This window comes from Paramisgurnus dabryanus, chromosome 7, assembly GCF_030506205.2.
Source record: "Paramisgurnus dabryanus chromosome 7, PD_genome_1.1, whole genome shotgun sequence".
NCBI classification, from domain to species: Eukaryota; Metazoa; Chordata; class Actinopteri; order Cypriniformes; family Cobitidae; genus Paramisgurnus; species Paramisgurnus dabryanus.
Genome location: NC_133343.1, coordinates 29514898 through 29538417, shown reverse-complemented (window position 1 = coordinate 29538417; position 23520 = coordinate 29514898). Strand labels below are relative to the sequence as shown.

The 23520-nt window shown below is 39.7% G+C and overlaps 1 protein-coding gene across 1 annotated transcript in view; it reads right to left on the bottom strand.

Moving 5' to 3' along the window:
* Positions 1-4036: 4036 nt before the first annotated feature.
* gli1 (GLI family zinc finger 1) overlaps positions 4037-23520 on the bottom strand; it is a 45897-nt gene continuing 26413 nt past the window's right edge. The window contains exons 2-13 of the mRNA XM_065272406.1: positions 19573-19667; positions 16018-16217; positions 15636-15722; positions 14063-14261; positions 13595-13754; positions 13400-13507; positions 11405-11542; positions 11152-11301; positions 10721-10885; positions 9484-9720; positions 9068-9383; positions 4037-8840 (exon numbers count right to left, since the gene is read on the bottom strand). Coding sequence (XP_065128478.1) covers positions 6391-8840; positions 9068-9383; positions 9484-9720; positions 10721-10885; positions 11152-11301; positions 11405-11542; positions 13400-13507; positions 13595-13754; positions 14063-14261; positions 15636-15722; positions 16018-16217; positions 19573-19643 — 4281 coding nt within the window. The 5' untranslated portion in view covers positions 19644-19667 and the 3' untranslated portion in view covers positions 4037-6390. The remainder of the gene's footprint in view (positions 8841-9067; positions 9384-9483; positions 9721-10720; positions 10886-11151; positions 11302-11404; positions 11543-13399; positions 13508-13594; positions 13755-14062; positions 14262-15635; positions 15723-16017; positions 16218-19572; positions 19668-23520) is intronic.

The window sequence follows — 23520 nt, the reverse complement described above, 5'->3', positions numbered from 1 at the left end:
TAACATAAGTTTTGTATTTTTGATGGCATGCCTTAAATGTAGAGCTCTTTGTGAACAGTAACCTGGGAAAAAATAAAGACTAGCCTACACAAACGCTTTCATAGGTATGTGGATGAATCGCACCTGTTCCTGCGCCCCCAATCAGCTCGTGTCCTCCTGTTGATCGCTGTAGGAAGTATTGTATTGTCACCTCCTTTGTAAGAGTAATTGAACGGTAATCTGTTTAGCAACTGAAAAAGAAAAACATCAGAAAACGTCAAACACACCGTTTTAGGACCCCTACCTTGGCATTCATACGCACAACCCCCACGTTCATGCGCAGTGTCATGATAATGCGCGGGGAATACTTCCTGAGGTGCGCGAGGTAGGGCCTTGATCCCCAAGAACCCCGAAATAAATTAATTTTTCCTTTAAGAATTGCGCTAAGTTAATGGTTTAGCACCTTGTTCCTAATTTACTGACACTTTCTTGTTTATTATTGTTACAAATATTAATAATTTTGTCGTTTTAATTTTGTTTTCTTTTTTCTGAAATTATGTTATTACCAAATTTTACAAGACAAAAATGCAGAAATAAGAACAATTTGTAATTAATTAAACCTTTTATATATTTTTATATTAATTTTGTCTTACATCCTGTTTACGTCCTCATTCCGGCTCCTGACAGAAAAAAGCGCGCCAACGATGTAGAGTCTGAGGAGAAAATAAATGACCCTACCCGAAAACACTAAATTTCGCCTTATTGCGATTTGAAAGGAAAAGGTTTGTATATATTAGTTATATTTTTGATTAGCATAACCTTCGGGGAGTTTATATGTAAAACTGATATTAAACGGTAGGAATTATTTCTTTATTAGTAAGTTAGCTTTTGAATTTTGTGATGATCATATCCATATAATAATGGTAACAAGGAAGGGTTTACTATAGGCTATACTATAAGTTTCCCTTTACCATGGTTTTATACAGTTAAAAACACAGTTACTGTAGCAAAACCATGGTTACCACAAAATAACTATGGTTTTGACAACTACGGTTTTTAAAAACCATACCACGAATACAGTAGTAAACCCATAGTTTTGCTAATAGTAATCAATACACCAAAAACATGGTTAATTTTCTAAAGGATTATTTACATATGACAACTTCTTGTAAATCCTGTAAGAATAGGCCTATAGGACAAAGTGACACGTTTAAACTAAATTTTGGCACATTGTGTTTGTTGTTTCTAATGGTCATTTGTCTTCTTACAGACGTTAAATGGTTGATTCCAGGTGTATGAAGGCAAAGAAAAGAAGCAGGGATGAGAGGTCACAGCCCTTTTGTCCAGGAGAGGAAAGGAGTTGGAATGGGTCATAAACCAACACCCTGCTGTGGACCAGAGTAAAGAAGAGGTGGGTGAATAACACTTCAACTGCCCCACAACGAAAAGCCTACTTCACCTCTGCCCTTGTTACGTGATTCCAAAAGTTTTTTTAACATGAATCTTTGTCGGGTTTTTTTTGTGCAGTGTGCGATGAGGCTGAAAACTGCTCTCCCACAGTAAGTGCAGAAATCTGGGCACCAAATGGTCAGAGGCACACCAGTACACAGAGGGACGCCCTAGGGTGGGGTATCCCATGGGCTTTCCAGTGTGCAGGAGTTTGGCAGGGGTTCAGAGAAGGAGCAGGGGGTGGAGTCTGCTTAACAGCATATTAAACAGAAGTTAATTATATGCCAAGGCTTGTGACAAAGAGAAGAAAAAGCTAGGAGTTGAATGGGAAACCAAGAAAAGAAAAGTCATTATGCTGGTTTCACTTCTTTGCATGTGAAAACCTCAGCGCTTATTTTGACATTTCCATTTGTATCAGCAATCTCAGCTCAGTACATTGTGGCTTAAGTCAGGCTATAGATCTGAGCTCTGCTAAACCTCTGCACTCTCTCTTTAGAGATTCATTCAAGCACTGTATGCTACTTTCAAGCAAAATGGATCTTAATTATAGAAACAAACGGTAGATTTCCTTTTTTATTTTTACAAACATCTGAATGCATCATAGGAAACATAATGGCCTGGTTTCACAGACAAGGCTTAGCTAAATCCAGAACTAGGCCTTAGATAAATTAAGATGTTTAAGCATCTTTTATAAAAAGAGGACGGACCAATCAATGGAACTGGCATATATTTTTAAATACTGTGCTAGTTAGTTGCTTAAGTCAAAGTCCCTCCTTCATAGCAAGTCACTAGATTTGAATAAGTCATAAGTGATTCGAACATGTTGAGGAATCATTTGTGTCCATTATGCAAAGTTTAATATGAGCTTTAAAACTAAATAATTCTCATTAAAATAAAAATCCTGTTCCTGAGGGCCTTTAAAAAGAACAGAGAATGGGAGTGAAATAAAGAAGTTCAGAGGATCAGAGTCAGTTTTTTAGAAAATAACAAATGGAGGAATTGAGTCAGCAGAGTTGGCGATGGCCATGCGGAGGGCAGTTCTTCGTTGGTTAAATGCTAAAGCCGTATTAAAATCTATAAGGCTGACTCAGAGTACCAGGGACCAGGAGCCACAGCATTATGCACAGACACACACATACGCACAGGCATGTAGTCTAGGAAAATCTTTCTTTTGATCTTATAATTAGGGACAGGGAAGTATGGAGAGGATTATCTTTGTTACAGAGATTTCAGTATTAGCGAGCAAAACATTTCTCTTTGTAACTAAAGGAGGAGGGATCTAATGTGCCAGTGTAACGTAAACCCTGTGATGTGTGGCTCAGATGCAGGACACAATGACCACACAATACTCATGAGCTGTAGTGTTGGCGCCACCTAGAGGACAGTGAGGAGATTCAGCCTTAAACATTTCATTGACTTACATTCTTTACACTGCAGATTCTTGATGCTCAATTCCGATTTGTTGACTACATCCAATTTTTTTGATGACCCACTTACATCATCTTTTAAAAGTGAGTCGTATACAGATTGCATTTACACCAAACACTTGGCATACTGACCTGGAGCAGCTTAAACAACAGAGAAAGTAAATGTCATGATATGCAACACTAGACTGCTTAATTTCTTTAACAAGACATAAAATTTCAGCATTACTCCACTATGGCCACATTTACACTGCCTGTTTGAAGTGACAAAATTTTTCCCCTTATGGGGCACAGATCGGATATGACCCACGGACGTGTAAGCAGGAAAAAACGAATAAAATCCGATTTCTCAGATTGGTTTCAGGCCTCATTTGTGGGAATAAATCGAATATGAATCGGATACATGCATTTGCATCCGCAATGTAAGCAGACAGATTGGCTATTCCCTTCTCAAGATGTGTTGTGTGTCATTGAAAATGCGACACTGGCAAATGACATCAACTCAGGTGGACTCCACGATCACATGACTCTTCTTAGCAGCCCATCTTTGGGGCGACAGCTCCATTTTTTGTAGTAATGTTGAAGTTTTATGTCTTGTTACAGAAATAAATCATTTTGTCTGTGTCCATTGCATATCGCAACATTTTACATCCTCTGTGATTTAAGCTGTTCTGGGTCAATATGTCTACCTTGAATTGTTCTGCCAAGTGTTTAGTGTAAATGCAGATATTGGATACTTTTGAAAGATGATGTACGCGGGTTGTCCAAATAATCGGATACAGGCAACAAATCAGAATTCAGGCATCAAGATTTGCAGTGTAAATCCAACCTAAGCTGAGCTATCCCTCTTTATTGCGCTGTTAAGAAGAGTTGTGTTATTGTGGATTTGCCAATGTCGATTTAGTAATTACCTACTACATAGGATCTGTCCGCACTTTGCATACGCGAATACATGTATCCGATTAATTTCTGATTTATTTCCACAATTGAATGAGGCCTGAAACCGATCAGAGAAAATCGTAATCTATGCACTTTTCCTGCTTACACGTTTGTGGATCAAAGAGGCAGTGTAAATGTGACCTAAGTGGACATATTGGCTTGTGTTTTCTGTATTTCTGGTCAAACTAACGCACAGATGTGTGTAAGAGAAAAGAAATAAGCAAAACATTACGATACAGCATCAATTTTCTTCCATCACAGGCTCTGTTTATTTATAAACTGGTATAATATAGTACCTTTGTACAAAAATGTAGAAAACGGTACGCAAAAATATCACTTAGTTTCTTCGTAAATATATGAGATTATTGCTAATATCATAAAATTGTTACTAGTTTATGAACTTTTGCCAGCAAAAAAAGTTTTAAGTGAACTGTGACAGATATAAAAAACACACAGAAAGGCACAAACCACAACATGTCTTTATCCTTACAAAATAAGCAAGTGATAAAAAGGACTCCTTTACATTCGTTGTCACAGCAATATGGACGCACATGAGAATCGTATTAGTATCAGGAGTGTGTTTGCACTTTCTCAGTGCCACTTCTCTTTGGTATGCCACAGAAACTGGGATTTTTGAAGACTTGAACTCATACTGAATCCCTCTTTAACACTTACTTGATAAAAGATTCTTCAAACTGATTACACACAATGTAGACAACGTGTAGAAACAATAGAGGACATAAAACCAAAAGCTTCATACTCTACACGAGTATATAAACACAGATGGATCTAACTACTAAGCATGATTTAGTCTGTGGTTACTCAAAGGGTGCAATAGCAAGCAACTATTTTTAAGCTATGGTCAGTTTTCTTTTCTTTTTTTTTTGATAAACCTGAGAACAGACACGTTGAGCAAGTTAGTTAAAGTTGATGCTAATAATTTGCTACCTGAATAATAACACTTACGGTTTAATGGCAACAAATTTTGAAGGCAACTGTTTTGTCTCCTTGAGTACTGAAGTCTGTTATTGCTAAAACAACACAAGAACAACATAATTACATAAGTATGTTCAACAGAATCATGGTCTTGTCATTAGAGGTCTTCTCGGATCCAAAGAAATGTACCCAACCCGAATCACTTTTACCCGAACAAAGGTGCATAAATAATTTCTTTTAAAAGAAAGGCAGAGACAAACCAGAGAAAATTAGACCCAAAAGTCCGACCCAGTGGCAATTGTTTTTAATTGCTCCATTTATTTTAATTTGTTATCTGACGACGACACCGAGGTAACGGCTAAAATGTGCGTTCAAAATTGATTGACAGGTCTGGCTCAATGAAAATGAACCTACTGCCAGCCACATGATGAAGGCGTTAGAAAAGAATTTGATGAACACACACAAGATCTTCTCGGGTCCATTGGGCGAGAAATTTAATATTAATTTTAAATTACTCGACACCCGATGCTGCCAATATTATACACGACCCGTGTCCGAGGCACACATGAAACTTTTAGACTCGAAACCGCTCTGACCTCAGGTTTTCGGATCTAAGTGGACCCATGAAGACCTTAACTTGCAATACGTTGGCCAGGAGTTTGCCTGTATGTTTGCGTACCTGTGTTAAGAGGGTTTCTGGCCTATCATGTACCTTCACTATATGTAACTGCCATACTATATAGAATCTTAATATATATATACTGTATATATTTATGACTTTCCTCAGCTCAGTGCTGTTGTCAGTGCAATGCATATGCATGTTAGCTTGGGTAATGTAGCGCAGCGCAGACAAAGGAAAAACATAGAAAAAAACGTAACTCAGTGCCGTTACCATTTAATGTACCTGTCTGAATGAAGACTAGTCAAATAATCAGAAAAACAAACATGAAACATTTGAATAAATGTTAAGGCTCAAAGGCTCAAGTTTGCCTATACCTAGAAAGATTATTAACAAGACTTAAAATACTGCCAGTCCTATAATCTGTCATTATGACAGTTAGCTATGAGTAACACCCTTTCAGCTATATATATTTTTTAATACTCTGTGTTTGTGTGTATCTCCATCTGTCACAATATTTGTCTTTATCTTCGCCATGTAGTACCTGTGGCTAATCAAGCATTTAGGCCACAGGATAAAAGGCACTTGAGTCTTGTCTGTATTAATACTAATAGGAACAGTGCCAACAGCGTACCCACACATGAAACCAGCTTCCTTCACATAGTCACTACTATGCTTTACATTTCAATATTGTTATGTGATTCCCATGTGGCGTCTTTGCCAACTCAAAACTAGATATGTCTCAAAAAGATATTTTTTATCTTGCCTCCCATTTACAGTCCAATGTTTATATTTACATTTTAACAAAGATTTCAGTCTCACAGTAGTGTCTGGAATGCCCGGTCAATAATAGTTTTAGGCCCTTGTGGTAGCACCGCTAACATTATATTTTACACCAGCAGAATGATTACACCAAACACACAAAATCTATGAGATCCCATGTAGGGACATCCAACCCATAAAGAAGCATTTAGTCCACATGCTCACTTGTGTGTAGAAGGGAATTAAGAGATGGGTACGACCCAATTATAGGAAAAAAAACAGTTAAGACAGAGTGTTCAAATATTTGTTCTCTCCAGCAAGAGATGTCAACATAGAGGTCATGTCCCCGATGGCCATATTGGAGAGACCACTGGGTAGCGTAATGGACGTCTGGGGTGTGGTGAGACGAGACGATGTCTGAGAGGAGCATTGGTGGTGTCCCATGGGTTGATTGATTGGACTGTAAGATGAAGGCTCTGGGTCATCAATAATAGAAGCAAAGTCAATCTGAGCATTCTCCAAGTCCAGGTTTTCTAAGGCATTGGACATGGGTGCAGACTCCGAGTAGGCCATTGATTTCGCAGCAGGGTCTAAGCCTGTCAGGTGCTGCTGGGCCATGCATGGACCATCTTGGGGTTCCAACGTCTTCACTATGTCATGATGCATGTGGATCTGGCCCGAGTAGTACAGGGCATTGTTATTATTGAAGTTTTCCGAATGTTGCTGCTGTTGCTGAACCGGTGGTAAACGCACGGCTCTTCTGGGACTGGCGGTGGAGTGGACGGGGCTGAGTTGAGGTGGGCTGCCCAGGTACGCTCCATTTGTCTGCTGGGAGAGGCTGTTTTGGCGACTCAGAGGCTTTCGAGCCTGAGGCGGGCGTGGTACCATGTCCTGCCCATAACAGGAGCCCTGTATATTACCTGTAAGCTCTTTCATTGGCACTGAAGCGGAAATTCGATTATGAGGTGGACTCATTGTGTTCTGATTTGGGTAGCCTTGGTAACTGGTGCCGTGATAAAGGGTCTGGTTAGTTTGTTGATGCTGCGGACTGTGTTGCATCATTGCCGTTTGTCCTCCCATGTCCATGCCTTCTGGCTTCCCAGAGAGGCCATCGGATACCCTTTGTTCCTGCTGCTGTTCCCACATAAGAGCCTGCTGCGACTGCACATAGTTTCGCACCATCATCTCCTTCATTTGATGCATCGGTGTCTGCGATCTGCGGCTTTCTGCCAACGCAGAGCCTGCACAGCCAAGGCTTATACCTCCACTGCTTGGGAATGATCCAGTCTGGCACTGCTGCTGCATACCGGCTTGGGTGCCCATCTGGCCATGATGGAAGTCACAACTGGCGTTGGAGGACCTTCCGATTAGGCCCTGGCCTTGTGGCTGTGGAGGATATCCCTGCATGTTCCCTGTAAGACGTTGCTGGTGTAGAGTTTTGGTGTTCTGGCAGGAGCTGGATCCTCCAATGGAGGAATGAAACTGCTCTGGTTTTATCGTAACTCTCTGATGGCTAGGGTCAGAGGTGCGGTCATATACACCCTGTTGAGGATATTGCTGCCCCTGCATGCCTGTAGCCTGGTATTGCATGCCTGCCTGGGGGCTATGAAGCTGACCGGTCTGTCCCCAGGGCCCATCGCTCGGCTGCCCCTGGCTGGGGTAGTGTGGGCCAGAAGGGCTTAACTGACAGGTGCTCATGCTGTACTCTGCTTGCTGTAGAAGACTGTTTGCAATTTCAGTCTGACCCATTACCCCGCCGGCACAGATTCCCTCACGGTGGCCCTGGTACTGACTTTGCATCTGTGGCTGGTAGACTTGATCCATGCATCCTAGGCCTTCTTGTCCAGGAGATAGCTGACTGGCATTGTGAGGGTGGTGCTGGTGTTGCTGATAGCCCATGGCGGTGTTCCCATGAGATTCCATGGCTATGGTCTCCATCATGACATTTTCGGTTATGCTTGGCGGACGCGGCGAGTACATATGTCTGCTTGCAACGCTGTCAGACCCACACTGTTGCAAAGCATTGCGTCGACTCATGAGTGACACGTTACTCAGGCTGTTAAACCGATGCACCTTGGGCAAGCCCTGCGTGTCGCTCCCCGATCGTGCCGGATCACTGGCACGTCTTGCATTGTTACCAGGTGCCTGATGTGGGTACATCACTCCTGTGCCGTATTCAGCATTCGCACTGTGCCTCCTTGTGCCCCCTTGCTGCAGAAATGGAGGAAGAGGCTGACTGTGGCATTCTCTCAGGAATGCAACGTGTCTGCCAGGGGTGCCAGGTTGGTCCATGTTGGGTAGGGGTGTGGGAGGTGGGCCGCCAGTTGCTGCTGCGTACTTAGCCTTCAAACTATACTGTTGTGCAGGGGTGAGACTTGGTAGACCTGGCAACCCACCAACATTCTGGCAGGATCCAGGTCTTTGGCTGTTCTGAGGAGATAATTGGTCACCAGGTACATCAGTCCCCATCACAGACTGGCAGTGACCACTCTGACCGACTTGGGACACATCGCTGGATCGCCTACTTGACAGATAGGGAGAGACCATGGAGGAACGCCGGCTCACGGTATAAGCAGAGCTGAGGCTACTAGTGCCGCTTCCACGCCGATCGTTTGGTGGACATGGCATACCCATCCCAGGAACTCCTCCCAGCTCAGGGCCTGAAAGCTCCATTACACGACGGTTAGAGAGCAAGGGTGAGGGTGCACACATGCCAATCATCTCTCCTGTTGCTGAAAGAAATTGAAAATAAAGCTAGGTCAGCATGGCAATAACTCGGTTGTGAAATAGGACACGGCCAAAGTCATGGTCTTTATCTCATCAATTGTAAATCCACTGTTGTGTTATTTGCCTAATGAGTAAAGGTACATCACTTTAATACTATAGCACAAAATTCAGAAAACACAAAATTATGCAAATAATGCGGTATTACGTGTGCTTTACTTGCTAAGCTTGTTACCTGAGAGAGCTGGTAGTTTATTTCCTGAACACCGCCCAGGTGGTGTTGGTCGTCGAATCTGCTTCAGTTTGTCAATCTTCAAGTTCTCCAGCCTCTTTAAGGCCTGAACGGACATGCACATGCCCCCTGACCCAACACCACCACCGCCGGACTCGACCGAAACACTGTTCCCGTTTTCCTCTTGTGTTGTCAGGTCCTCAAGACTGCCTGCTGCATTCAGGTTCATTTCGACCCCACTATCGTTGTTGTTAGCGCTTCCTAGCGGGGAACGTTCACTACTGCAGGAAGATTGACCACCTGGACTTGGCTGAGATTTCTAGAGGAAAATGAGTTACACTGGGTCAAAAGAGAGCAAGGAGCTCTGACTAACAAGCTTTACCAAGTGGATATCCACAACAAATATGTGCAGGTCTTACCAAAGCAGATTCTGGAGCAAGTAATTTGCAGTCTTCTCTGCTTCGCTCCTCTTTTTCTATGAGCAGTTCAGGACCTGCAGGGGTTAATCCAGAGCCTGGAGGACGTGGACCAGTGTCCCCACGGTGTTTTTTAGTGATGTGAGCCTCAGGTCCATGTACCGTTTTCACATGCTTTCTTAAAGAGCTTGGGTCAGTGTATCGCTTCGTACAGCCAGGAATCTTACAGACGTATGGTTTCTAAAGGCCAGAAATAGGAGAGCATGGTTTGTATATTATTTACAGTTGGAAACCGAAATAAAATTTAGGCTTTTGTGAACTACTTGTTTTTAATATTTCTTGCTGACAGCTTAAGCCTTGTGATGAATTAATAAATAATTTAATTTACAGCAGGTTGCATTGAATGTCTGGGTAAAGTGCTACACAAACACACTAAATTGTTTAGAAATAACTGTTCAACCATATTAAACGCTTAAGATCTATTAACACTGGACGTGATCCGATAAAGTGAAGTAAATCTCTGTGCTTTCACACCAAACATGGCACAACTGTTTGCTTCAGATAATTCACTCCTATAATAGCATTTTTATAATTTTAAAATGTTTAATGTCTTCCAAAAATTTTCTTCTTTAAATATTTAAACATGCAATATATCAAATGAAAGAAAAGACTCCCTGCTTTCAAACAAACAAACAAACTAAAAACATTTAATCCTATTTTTATTTTTTTATCACCTCTTAAATATGAGAAGGTTTCTTAAAAAATACAAAATTTTGAGGAAAAAGATGATAATTTTATTTTTGTAAAGGTCTTTTGTTAAAGATCAGATTCAAAACAATCATAAAACATGCACAGAGTTTTTACTGTTTTTGGATCAGTCTATGCTTCAGTGTTAATAAGTTGTGTAAGAGCGCCACCTAGTGGATAATAGTGGAAAATGGATTGCTTTAAAAACTCGTCATTGGCAAGTTATTGACATTACGTTACGTAATGTATTTTGTTGTACATGCAAATAGGATGAACAGGAATCAAATAATGTGAAAAATCTTTACAAGATATAAATTAAGAAAAAAGTTGAAATAAAAAAGATAAATATGTAAAAATGATTAGCCGTTTAAATATATAGTATAGATTGCAGTCAGTTTTTGGCGCTTCGGCACCATCATCTCGCCTTTCTGGGTAAATGTCACTTCAAAAGCCTCTATTATGATACGACTACGTTTATGTGTGTTGTTTTTACCTCATTGGAGTGTGTTCTGTTCTGGTGTTTGGCACGGTCTGATGCGTTGGAGAAAGCCTTGTTACAGCCTTCATGTTCACACACGTACGGTTTCTCTCCAGTATGTGAGCGCAGATGAGTCTTCAGGTTCTCCAGACGAGAGTACGCTTTATTACAGCCTTCAAACTAACAAACAAACACAAACATTCAGATTGACGAAAGCATTGAGAAATGAAATATATCTGCTAGAACAGGGGTAGGCAAGTTCGGTCCTAGAGAGCCGCAGTCCTGCATATTTTAGCCTAAGCACTGATAATCTAACCTGATGTCTAAATCCTAAAGACATTGATTAGCTTCTTCAGGTGTGTTTGATTAGGGTTGGAACTAAACTCTGCAGGACTGCGGCTCTGTAGGACCGAACTTGCCTACACCCGAGCTAGAAGAACACTCACAGTGCACTTGTGAGGTTTCTCTCCAGTATGTCGACGCATATGGACGACCAGCATGTACTGTGCCTTGAACGGTCTCTGTTCTCGAGAGCAGTCCTCCCAGTGACACACAAACTCTTTCTTCTCCCCGTGTATGTGCTCATTATTAATATGCTGTTTAAAACAAGAGAACATACAGAATTATCAATCCTATTGCTCATAAAAATCTGCATTTGAATTTGCTTGAGATGAAAATCTCAGGTGTGCTCTCACTTACATGTACGAGTTGTTCCTGGGTATCAAACTCTTTACTACAGCTCTCCCAGTGGCAGTTGGTCTCATATATGGCCTCTGGTTCAGGTTTCTCCTCTTTATCGAGATCATCTCTGCCCTCTAGTAGACCCAGAAGAGGATCCTGTAGAACACAATACAATGTCTTGTAAACAGTGTAGTTAATGAGATAGGAAATAATGTTTCTGTCACTCTACTTCTTGAAACCTTTACCTTGTTGCACACTTGGAAAAAAAAGCTTTCATTCAACGCAAGATTTAAACCTATGTGCTCTTGAGCACTATATAGCTCTTTATTTCGCTGTTCAAGTCCCATTCTTTTGACAATGCAGAGAAAATGGCAACCTATGGCTGAATATATTTTATGATACAGTAGATCATCTGGGTACTTACTGTATAGACCAATTTCGTGTTTGCAAACAGAGATGACGTTTTTTGTGGGCGGAGCCAAACTGGTTGCAGAAAGTGACTGCTCCGCAGTTGAGTTGTGAAGTGTTTTAGCATTAAACCGTGATTTTTATGGATCCGGTGTTCTGTCGAAGTCTGATTCCTATATGTTTTCCTTTAGTGCAATGTTTCTTATAGCGTTTTAATCACGTTACGTTTATTTTTTTAGATAGATAAAAAGTTTAAATGGCTTGGCTACTGATATGCATGTATGTAATGTATATGTATTGTTCTTTTTTGCTAAATCAAATATTTTTACAGTCTGAATCGCTAAAGTACATGTAAAAGCAATACTATCATGTATTATATATAATAGCGTTTATTAAATATTTCATAATTTTCTTGTTTTCTATTATTTCTTCCTTAATAAATTATAATTGTAACGTGATAAAAACGCTATAAGAAACACATGGAGGGAACAGACCTCGACAGAACAACGGACATCTTCTCTACTTATTTTCTATTCTAATTATTAAAAGATTTCCAGATGATTTCCTTGCTCCATTCTGTCCGTTTAAGGGCTTATTGTAATCATAAACACCTACGTTTATCTTCAAATGATGTCTTCGACGATGGTATTCTATAAAAATGAAAGCCATCTTTTTTGGCATTCTTATTCTGACACTTAACAGCACAACCGGACATTTTCCAGTGAGTTATCTTGCTCTTTTCACTCGTGTCTAATTCATTTCCACTGTTTTTCTGCAACTGCATTGCGCGTGCAGGTTGCAGTGACGTAACTGTGACGTCTACTCTAAATTGGTCTATAGTACATCCTGTTTATTAGTGTGTTTTGTATAGGGTTGCAAAGGGGCGGAAAGTTTCTGGTAAATTTCTGAAAATTTTCCATGGGAACCTAATCAGGGGAATTTAAGAAATATTCCAAATTGGAAACCTAACGGTAATTTATGGGAATTATTGGGAAATTTATATAAACTGTATCATATACAAACATAAATAAACATTTTGTTTGGTCATAAGCAGACATGCATGCATGGTAATAGAAAATTTTAAAGGATCCTGATACTTACGTTCATCAAGCCTGGATTTATTTGATCAAAAATCCTTCAGAAATCATTCTTATATGAATGAGAATATGTAATTTATGTGAATACATGCAAAGATGTATGTGGCCTTAATGCTCCTTCAGTAAGCAACGTGCTGTGTGCATGTGACTGATGAATGTGCAAGTTAGAAATTCAACTGAAATTGCATTAAATCTTATTGTTTAAACTAAATTATGCTGCAAGGTTTTTTTTAACTACATTTAAGTTCCCTGTTATAGTAATTATGCAATTTTCTCTCAAATTAATTCCCATATTCCTGTTAATTCTTGTATATCAACGTTATGGAAAGTTTTTTCAGCCATGAATATTTCAAGAATTTTGCAACCCTAGTTTTTGCAACACCCAACTTGCACTATTAATACTACAAAATGTCGTATAGTCCAAAAGTACAATAACTGGAATGTAGTGGAAAGAACTTTTCGCTTTGTGAATTAGTTGGTCACGCATAAAGTGTTAGGGGTTCATTACCTGGGTTCCAGTTGACGATGGACTCGCCACATCTCCCTCTGAATGTTCCTCTAAATTCTTTATGTTAATGCTGTCCATCACACAACCCAGAACAGGTTCTGTTTTCATCTACAGAGAGAGAGAGAGAAAGAGTCTATTCAAGTGTCTATACTGAACAGTGTACTGAATGATGGAGTGCAATGAGAAGAGCCTCACATGTGTGTGTTTTGGGGTAACATGAAGTCTGGGGTTGTGGGGAGGCAGGCGAGGTGGAGGTCCGTGGCAAGATTGAGAAGAGTGAGCATGTGGACCGCTGTAAATGTTCCCCTGGTGTCTGGACTGGTAGTTCATTGAGCTGGAATAACCCAAAGATGGACTGCAATTGTAAAGAGGGGAAGATAATGGGATCAAGAACAAGGTTCTGTTGACACCTGGAATTATCATTATCAATAGTAGACGCCAGGGAGAGCACACTTATACATAGTATTAGATGCTGCAACAGGCATACATTTTTTTGCAAAGCCCTTAAACGCGTCTTATTTTATTGTCAAAGTGAATCATGACTGAGTGAATGGAGACATTCAACCACATTTAATCCAGGTGTAAATGCAAATCGAACTGTTTTAAACTGTACTCCTGTATGATTAGACTGTGAATCCAGATATTGTCACGGCCCTTATTTACCTCATGGTTCCCACAGAAAGATGTCCATATGAGCTGGCAGCATTTTGCCCACAGCGAGAATTAACAAACGCTACAAGTGAGTTTGGAGATGTGCGTATAACCGTCTGCAGGTCCACGCTGGCATCAGACAGAGGAGAAATCGACAGTGCACGCTTCTTACTCAACTTTAAAATGGAGCGAGGTGTAGCAAAACATGATGCTGTCAAAGAGAGAAAGAAAGAGAGAGAGAGAGAGAGAGAGAGAGAGAGAGAGAGAGAGAGAGAAGTTCTTCTGATAAATAAACTGGTTTAATTATTGTAATTGTTTTATGAGATCAAACTTAAAGCTAAGTCACCGCTAAAAGGGTTGGTAGCAGTGGCGGCCGGTAACTTCTTTTTCCAGGGCACACGATGTGAAGCTTGTTACAACATGTATGTAGCCTGCCATGTGTGTGGCTCGTCATTTCAAAATATAAGTTTGGCTTCATTTAAACTTTTGTCATGTGCATCATGCATCTTGTCAAAATATGTGTCTAATGCATACACTTCGAAAGGGGTTTATGATAAAAGTGATGCTGGCATTTGCCAGATACTCGCTTAATCTCATGTGTAATCAGAGTTTAGTGTTAAATTAGTGCCTTGCAAGTATTTTGTGAACATGAGCATCTCTTTTATCATAAATTCTTTTGATGCGTGTGCAGCAGGCATGTATTTTGACGTGAGGCATGATGCACATGGTTCACGACGCAACTAACACTTATTTTGAATTTGCACCCCTCGGAAGAGAAGTCACCGGCCGGCACTGACGAGAAGTCCATGTAACCCCTTCAGTCGTGAATTATTCATGATACAACACAGCCTCAAGCATCTTATTGCACTGCAAAAAATTAATTTCTTACTTAATTTTTTGATATTTCTACTGAAAACAAGACAAAAAGACTAAGATGCATTTTCTTGATGAGCAAAATGACCTAAGACTAGTTTGTCTAGTTTTTAGACAAAACACATAAATAATAAAGAAAATAAAGAATTTTTTTTACCACACTGGCAAATTTTTCTGCTTGTTTTAATCACAAATTTACTTTAATTTTATATATATATTGTCTAAAAACTAGACTTAATTTCTTAAGTCATTTTGTGATCAAGAAAATTCATCTTGATTTAAGAATTTTTTTATATTTGTACTGAAAACAGTAAGACATTTTTTGCAGAGTGCTTTTATAAAATGTTTAACACCTGTTTTGCATTTAATCAACATTTTTAGATGTATTGTGACCATTTGTCTATTGAATTTCAACAAAGCAAACCCGTAGGAGTGACAAAGTCTTCCAACAGCAATGTAAAAAGATGTGATTAAAAATCAGGGTTATTACATAAAATATTCACTTTTGAACTATTCCAAGATTACATGTAAAAATATATGCATTGTGTTATTAAAAAAAATAATTTTTAAATTTTTCCTCATTTCCAAGTTTTTTCCACAGCTGTATATGATATAAATATCAAAAAACAACCATACACTGGTTTAATTGATACAGTCTACAGTTTGAGATAAAAACAGATGTGATTGATAAACAGGCGGTTTGGCATCTCACCGTCTCCTGAGCTCATGTGCTCCAATCCTGTTTGACTGTGATGAGATGACATCATGTTCTGGTTACAGTAGGGGGCGCCGCTGCCACCTAAAACACACAGACATAACAATAGGGTTCATTATTCCTTAAAGGGGTCATAGCGTAAAAATCAGACTTTTCCATGTTTAAGTGCTATAATTGGGTCCCCAGTGCTTCTATCAACCTAGAAAATGTGCAAAAGATCAACACAGTAACTTAGTTTTGGTAAACCACTCTCTGCAAGCATGCGAAAAAATAGGTTGTTCAGATTTCACAGACATTTTTAACATTAAACATTAAAAAAAATTAAGAAAAAGCTGACATGTGAGTAATCATCTTTGTCATTATATTTACTGAAACTCACCCTCTGGTGGTGGCATACTGCGGTGTCCCATCATGCTGTGGGGTGGAGGTGCATGAGGCGGCCGCATATAGGGGTCCATACAGGCTCCAGGGGTCATTGAGGGATTGTACATCTCTCTGCTGTCTGGAGATTGACCACTGGGGAGCGCCACACATACAGATGACACCTCACTGTACTGAGATCTCACTGAAGGAGCCAGTCTGCACACACATAGCACATATGGAATATATATATATATATATATATATATATATATAGGGGTTTGTTCAAATCAAAATAAGAAAATAAGGAATGTGTGAAAAGCCTTGAGCAATCAAAGTGAAACTGAGATGACAGAATAAGCGTAAACTGCCTCTAAATGCAGTTTTAAAGTTTAAAACTAACTGTTCAACACAAAGCGCCATAATACTGTGAGCTGCAGCCAATGTAATACTGGTGGCTTTATTGGTAACCGACTGAACACTTGACTCTCAACGAATACTGGCTCATTTTAATTTCATTATGACACCGCTTGAGCAATACTCTGTAAATTTGCACTTAACAAACCAAAATGATGCTCTTTAATTAATTTTATTTCTTAAAGAATATCTATTTAGCTGTAGTATAGCTTGTGTTAATATTTTTCTCATAAGGAGAAATACATGTAACACCCTGCGTTCAGTGCAGCTCGTCGTTCTGGATTTAAAGAATAATTTCATTTTAATAATTTTAATAAATAAAGGCGTTAAAACCGCATAACGCAATAGTGAGTCACACAAAACTCACTTGGAGCCCAATATAGCTTTCCTTGTAACACATGCTTATGGCCATTATGAGGCGCCACATCTACCTTTAAAATACATCTGAGGAAAGACTTAAAACACCCAAGTGGGAATCCCCAACATTCTTCTTTCTCTCAGTCTCTGTCTGTTTGTGTCTGACACTCTTTCTTTCTCTCTCTCTCTGAACCATGCATCATCGCTTATCTCTTCCATCATGTTTTGTGATGTTGTCTCTGCTCATTCGCTCTAAACATCATCTGTGTGTGTGTGTGTGTGTTTGTGTGTATTCTGGAGAAGTCTAATCTCCTCATTCTAATCCAGCACGTCTCTCTCTCTCCTGAACCTCTGCCCTGAGCCCCTTTCCTCTCTCTCCCCCTCTCTCTCGCTCTCTCTCACTTATTCACATCACACTGTTGTTACCCTGTTGTTTATAATTTATCAACTTAAAGGAACTTTATTGGCATGATTGTGTCACTTACAATGTTGCCAAAGCATTATACATAAGACATACAATAATACAATAATAAAGGAACATTAAGGTTTTTCTCTTGTGCAGATTCCTTCTCTGTCTTACCTCTAACTCTCTTTCCCCCTGCTCCCAAAATGTGTTTGTGAATGTCACTACCCTGATATCTTTTGTAGGATGAGAGAAATTATCGTTGGATTTTTGGTTCATTTAAAGAAATAATTTAGGCATTATTTATTCACCCCTTTGTTGTCCCAAACGAATGATGTTTTTACAGAAACTTTTTACATAACTGCTTATATGCAGTTTGTCACGCTCTGAAATAACAAAACTTAAAATCTGTACATAAATGAAGACTAGACGCAAACTTCGGATTAAACTATAGGTGGAAAAATACAAATGTACGCCTCTTTCCCGCAGACAAACTATTGTTCAGATTTCTGAGATTTACATGCTTTTATAGTCAATTTTAAATTTAAAAGTCAAACTTTCACTTTTCTCCTTTATGAAGAGTCTTATTTCCTGCTAACATTTGTACATTTTATTTTCGTAAACATTCAAGTGTTTTACAGCAAAAAAATCCTCATCCATATCTGCATTTTATAAAAGATCTCCGTCTGTGGCAATAGTTAGTGACATTAAGTGCACTATTTAGTGTTAAAGAGAATAAACAAATGCACTGTGGGACTTAAACGCAGATCAACATTCACAATGAGAAATATCTGAAAACTGATCTGAAGCCAAGATCAGGGAGCTCCTCACTCTCAGCACTGAAGCTGAGATCATTCACCAGCATGACAGAACAGAGCATCACGCACTCATTATGATCTTATTACAAACTAAAATACACGCAAGTGGTTTCTCGATTAAAAAAACAAGGGTATGTGTGAATGCATGCACAGATTCCAGAAAATTATTGGCAGTGTGAATGAACCAAAAATCAAATGATCCCGGACAAATCCCAGATTTGTTTTCCGTAATCTCTGTGTGAAAAAGGGTTATGTCAGAGCTAAAGAAATAGGGCCAGAACTACTAAACGGGGCAAATTAAAAACGTAATTTTTCAAATCCAACAAAGCGCAAATGGGAATGTTAATATCTGTGGGTTATTTACTGAAAAGGTGCGAATTAAATAACACAGGTGCAACAGCTGATTTCCATAATGACCAACGCAATCTACTAAAAGCAACGCAAATTAGTTCAGGGTGATGAGGTGCAGGTGATCTACTAACACCTGATGTGCTTGAGTTCAGCACCACAGACATCACAGCTAACAAAGCCAAAGTACACTGAAAAGAACTGGAGGACAAAAAGAAGAATGTTTACAAGATTTTTTAAAACACCTGCTATGTGGGACTTCTCCTAGTAGTGCATTACTAGATAACTACTTTGTAGTAAAAAGTACAACTAAAAAGTAAGCTGTAGCAGAAGTAATAAGTGTTCAAATTAAACGTAAACAAACTCCTAAACTCAAGCGTAGCTGTTAAAATAAGTAGAAATAAAACCTGTTAGTTAAAGCAAGGCTATTAACAGATTTCAGAGGTTTTTTTTATTAGTACAGCTGTAATAAAATAATTTATTGGATAAAATGTATTTCTTCCACCTTTACTTTCTGAATAAAGATCTCTCTATCTCTCTCTCTCTCTCTCTCTCTCTCGCTCCGTCTGTCTGTCTGTCTTTCTCTCTCTCTCTCTCTCTCTCTCTCTCTCTCTCTCTCTCTCTCTCTCTCTCTCTCTCTCTCTCTTTCTGAGGTAACCCGAGTCTGGTGTGGTCAGTCATGCGGAGAGTTTCTGCTCTCTGACCAGTAATAAGCAGCTGTCATAGAGAAAGTGGGCGAGAGACAGAGAGAAACTTATTGAGAGAGTTAGAGAGAGAGGCTGACGCCGGCTCAACATGGGTGGCATTCAGCAGGAGGAGGGGGGAGAGGAGGAGCGAGCTGTGATTTTTACATCAGTGAGAGGAGAACTGCTAAACTTACAGCATTTACTGAATCCCAACCTTACTGTCAATGTGTCTTCATCATGACATCACTGTTAGTATGAAAAAGGCACGTTTGGAAAGGAAAAGAGTCCAGTAGTTTATGCTGAAAACAGAAAACTTCAAGTAGCAAACTTTCTTTACAGATTTATTTCTTGAGCAACATTGTGTGACAGTGTTTACACGCTTCAGGAGGTGAATCGCAGGCTAACATGTACACCAGAAACATTCTGAACATATCTGAACAGTCAAATATGACGCACATAACCATTAGGTCAGATTATCTGAAGCCTTCATAACAACATCTTGTTGCAGTAAATGCTTTGTGTTGTGTAAGTAATGTGACTCTTACCCTTTGCTGGGTTGATTGGCAGTGTTGTCGTAGTGGTACAGCCCCTGATGTGGCTGCATATCCACTAACATTGAGACCGGCACACCCACAAACCCCTGTAAGAGAACACACAACACATTTCATTACATTATTAAATGTACACATTGATTAACTTGTCATTTTGTGCACATGGGTAGCTCTTAATATTCCTTTGTTTTCCCAGAAATCTTCACAGATTACACTCTTTATTGAGTTTCTTTAAAGTGTTTACCAAGAGCATGAATATAATTTTAAGTGCACATGGGTGTAGGTGTATATCCAGTAACGTGTGCTAATGAGTTTCAGGCGCTAAATTCAGATCTATTATGAAGTCACAGCTGCCTGGCCCAATAAATACCAGGAGGGAGGTCTCATACACACACACACACACACACACACACACACACACACACACACACACACACACACACACGCACACACACACACACTGAAGCACATATGGACACACACCTGTCAGAAGAACCCACAGGAGAAAGATGGGACGCAGAACTTACATGTAAAGTTACTTATCAAATATTGAAACACGCATACATCCATTTCACATTATATGCTAAAACCGAATAGTTTTTTTAAGAGCACCTATTACATTGCTAAAAACAACGTTGTTTTGTGTATTTGCTGTAATACACTGTGTTCAGATGATTTATGGCTAAAAACACATTATTTTCCACATACCGTACATTATTGTTTCTCGCTTATGGCCTGCCTTCTTGTAACGGCGTTAATTTTGTACAAAGCTCATCGCTCTGAAAAGCACAGTGTCCTCTGATTGACCAGCTAACCAGAACGTTGTGATGAGCCGTATTTGGAAGATTATCTAAATGCAATGCTGACAGGAGTTAATATCGTCTTTACTACCTTATCAATATGAGCCAAATCTGATACAGAAAATGCATTTGACCAAACTGATCGATCAACTTTACCAGCACGGCTTGAGCAGAACGTAACCGATTGGAAAAGTAAGGATACTAAAACATAAAACCATTTTTGATCGTAGAAATGACAAACAAGAGCTACTCTGCACTGCATAAAACTTGTGTTTGAGTCATGGTTTAGTCAGTAGTAAAGTCTTTAAATATAAAAACATACACAACTTACAGGCTGTGAATTTAGAAGTGGGCGGAGTTATGATAATGAATGTCGTTTCCACTTCAACAGGGCCAGGAAGGAAACTATTGCCTACAATAGGTGTGTTGGTTTTAGTCCAAGAAAAGAGATTTAATTTGGAGATGATAACTTGAGTCATCGTTTACTTTGGAAATTTGTACCTTTTGCATATCGTTTACATGAACTAACACACCAAAGGAAATGTAAAATCGTGAATCGGGTAATAGGGGCTCTTTAAGGCTCAGAGGTGTTTATAACAACACCTTACATGATATATTAAAGCATCAGTTCACTAGCCTGGAAAAACCCAGACAACTTCCGGCAAATTTAGATTTAGCTCTGCAAGTAGTCTGGCAAAGAGGCCATTCAAGCCCATTTCTAATGCCAAGAAATCACGGCACCAATCAGAAACATTGGGGCGGGCTTTACACGATGACGACAGCGCAGTAGTTACGGTAAAGCAGATTTTGTACATTACACAGATGGATGCTGCTGTGAAACATAACTCGTTCAAATCAGCTATCGAGTAAGCAATTTACTTTTCCTTTTCGTTAAAAACCGAGCAAAGAACAACACTCGAAGCTTTCATATCTAAAAAAGATGTTATCGCTGTCTTACCGACTGGATTCGGCAAAAGTCTAATATACCAGCTTGCAACTTTGGTGGCTAAACAAATGGGTCTTAGCAAGAGCGGCGAGCGCTCTGGTAGTGGTGCATACGTTATCCCCTTCATCGCTCTGATTGGTTTTGAGTCTATCCAATTGCACCCAGAGGCATTTGAGCAAGGTCCATTGGTGATGCCCCTTTGGAATTGATTTGTCTATGAAGCTTTGCCAGACCATAACTCAGTTACTACTGAGAATGGTCTGGTTTTGACCAGGCTATCCGTTCACCCCAGAATGAAAATTTTGTCATTCCATACCCGTAGGATCTTCGTTCATCTTCGTAACACAAATGAAGATTTTTGATGAATATAGACAGCAATGCAACTCACAACTTTTAAGTCCCAAAAAAGCTTCAAAGACATCATTAAAACAGTCCATGTGACTACAACAGTTTAATCTTTGAGAATACTTTTGGTGCTCAAAAAGTCACTAAACGCGTGCATGCGTTTAAAAAAACGGCACTCTGCATTAGCCATAGACATATTTATATACATAGATGCCCCATCAACAGCTTGCATCTATGGAGTGATCAAATAAAGTCACATTTTAATAATGTCTTTAAAGTTGTGAGTTGCATTGTTGAGGGGGATCATAAAGCTCTCAGATTTCATTAAAAAAATCTTCATTGGTGTTCTTAAGATGAACAAAAGTCTTGCGGGTGTAACGACAAAAGGGTAAGGTATTAATTACAAAAAAAAATCCATTCTTGGGTGAACAAACCCCTTAAGTTTTCAAATCACCCATTTACAAAATATTTTTTTGGCAAACCACCAAAATTCCCTTTAAAACAAACATGTGTAAAGCGCATGAGAGAGTTTTGTTCTCATTTTCTGGTACTGTTAAGTCATACAGACTCTTATACAGAAAGTCAAATTCAATTTGTATTTGCATTCTGATTAAAAGAAAGATTTCTGTCTGTCTGTGTGTGATGGTGTGATGTTTAAAGTCTTTAAAGACAGACGGCTCATAAACAGGGCAAAACGCTCTCTAACACCCTCATCTGCAACAACTTTCTCTCTTTTCCCTCCCTCTTGGCTCAGTGCTTTTCTCGCTCCGTCTCTTTTCCCAACCCCCATTCCTTTAGCCGATCCCTCCCTTCCAGCCGCTCGAGGTGGGTGTTCTGGCTGTTATGACTTGGAGCGGATAATGGCAGCCCTAATGTAGCCAGCCGCTCCTGATGTGGCCCAAAAGAGAGAAGAGAATGGGCCGGGCTTGGGCTCGAGCCAAACGCCACACTTTTTTTCTTTCCGTCTCTCCCCACTGCTGCAGTGCTGTTGGGTTTTTTCAAAAGTAAACTTTGTTTTCCAATTTTGGCATTGTTTTTATAACCCGACTCATCCCCCAAACCACCCTAACAGAATTCCTCAGACTCGATCATACCCAACTCCAAACGTGATGACGACTCGTTTTATTGGCTAACCATAAGTCGGATAACTCGATCTTAACCTAACAGCTCAGCGGTACGTACACGAGTGCATTCAGCAGGTCAAACTTCTCTGTCAGCAGTCAGATTTCTGCTGCTTTGAGAGTCTGAATCTTCTGAGGTTCTGTTGACAGAGGCTACACTGTACATTTAGCATCATACACCTGTTACCTAAACACAGAGACGTCCTGGTTAAGAATATAAAGCTAGAAGTCTACAGATATAAAGTTCAGAGTTTAGTAGCTGCTGTTGTGATGGTAACTACAAACTGTTTTATGGAAACATCACTGGAAAAGGGCGTCTTCTTTTTCCCTACATCTGTTCCCAGTTTCTCTTTCCTTACCCTTACCTTTACCTCTCTCTCTCTCTCTCTCTCTCTCTCTCTCTCTCTCTCCAGAATGACCGCCCATCCTGTGCCGTCCATACCTGTGGTTTCTTGTAATCCCCTCCACCCCAAAACCTCACACCTCCATCGGCTCTCACTCAACTCATTCCCATTTCTAAAACCTGTGTCCATAATTTATACACTATATTACACATCCACAGACACACTTTCTCTCTCTCTCTCTCTCTCTCTTCTCTCTTTCTCTCTCTCTCTGGTAAAAAACATTTACTGTATCAGATATTAATGTGCAAATCATCAGACTTCTCTTTGAACTTTATACTGTATGAGGATTATAGCATGATGAGGAAACTGCTCCACCAAAACACTCA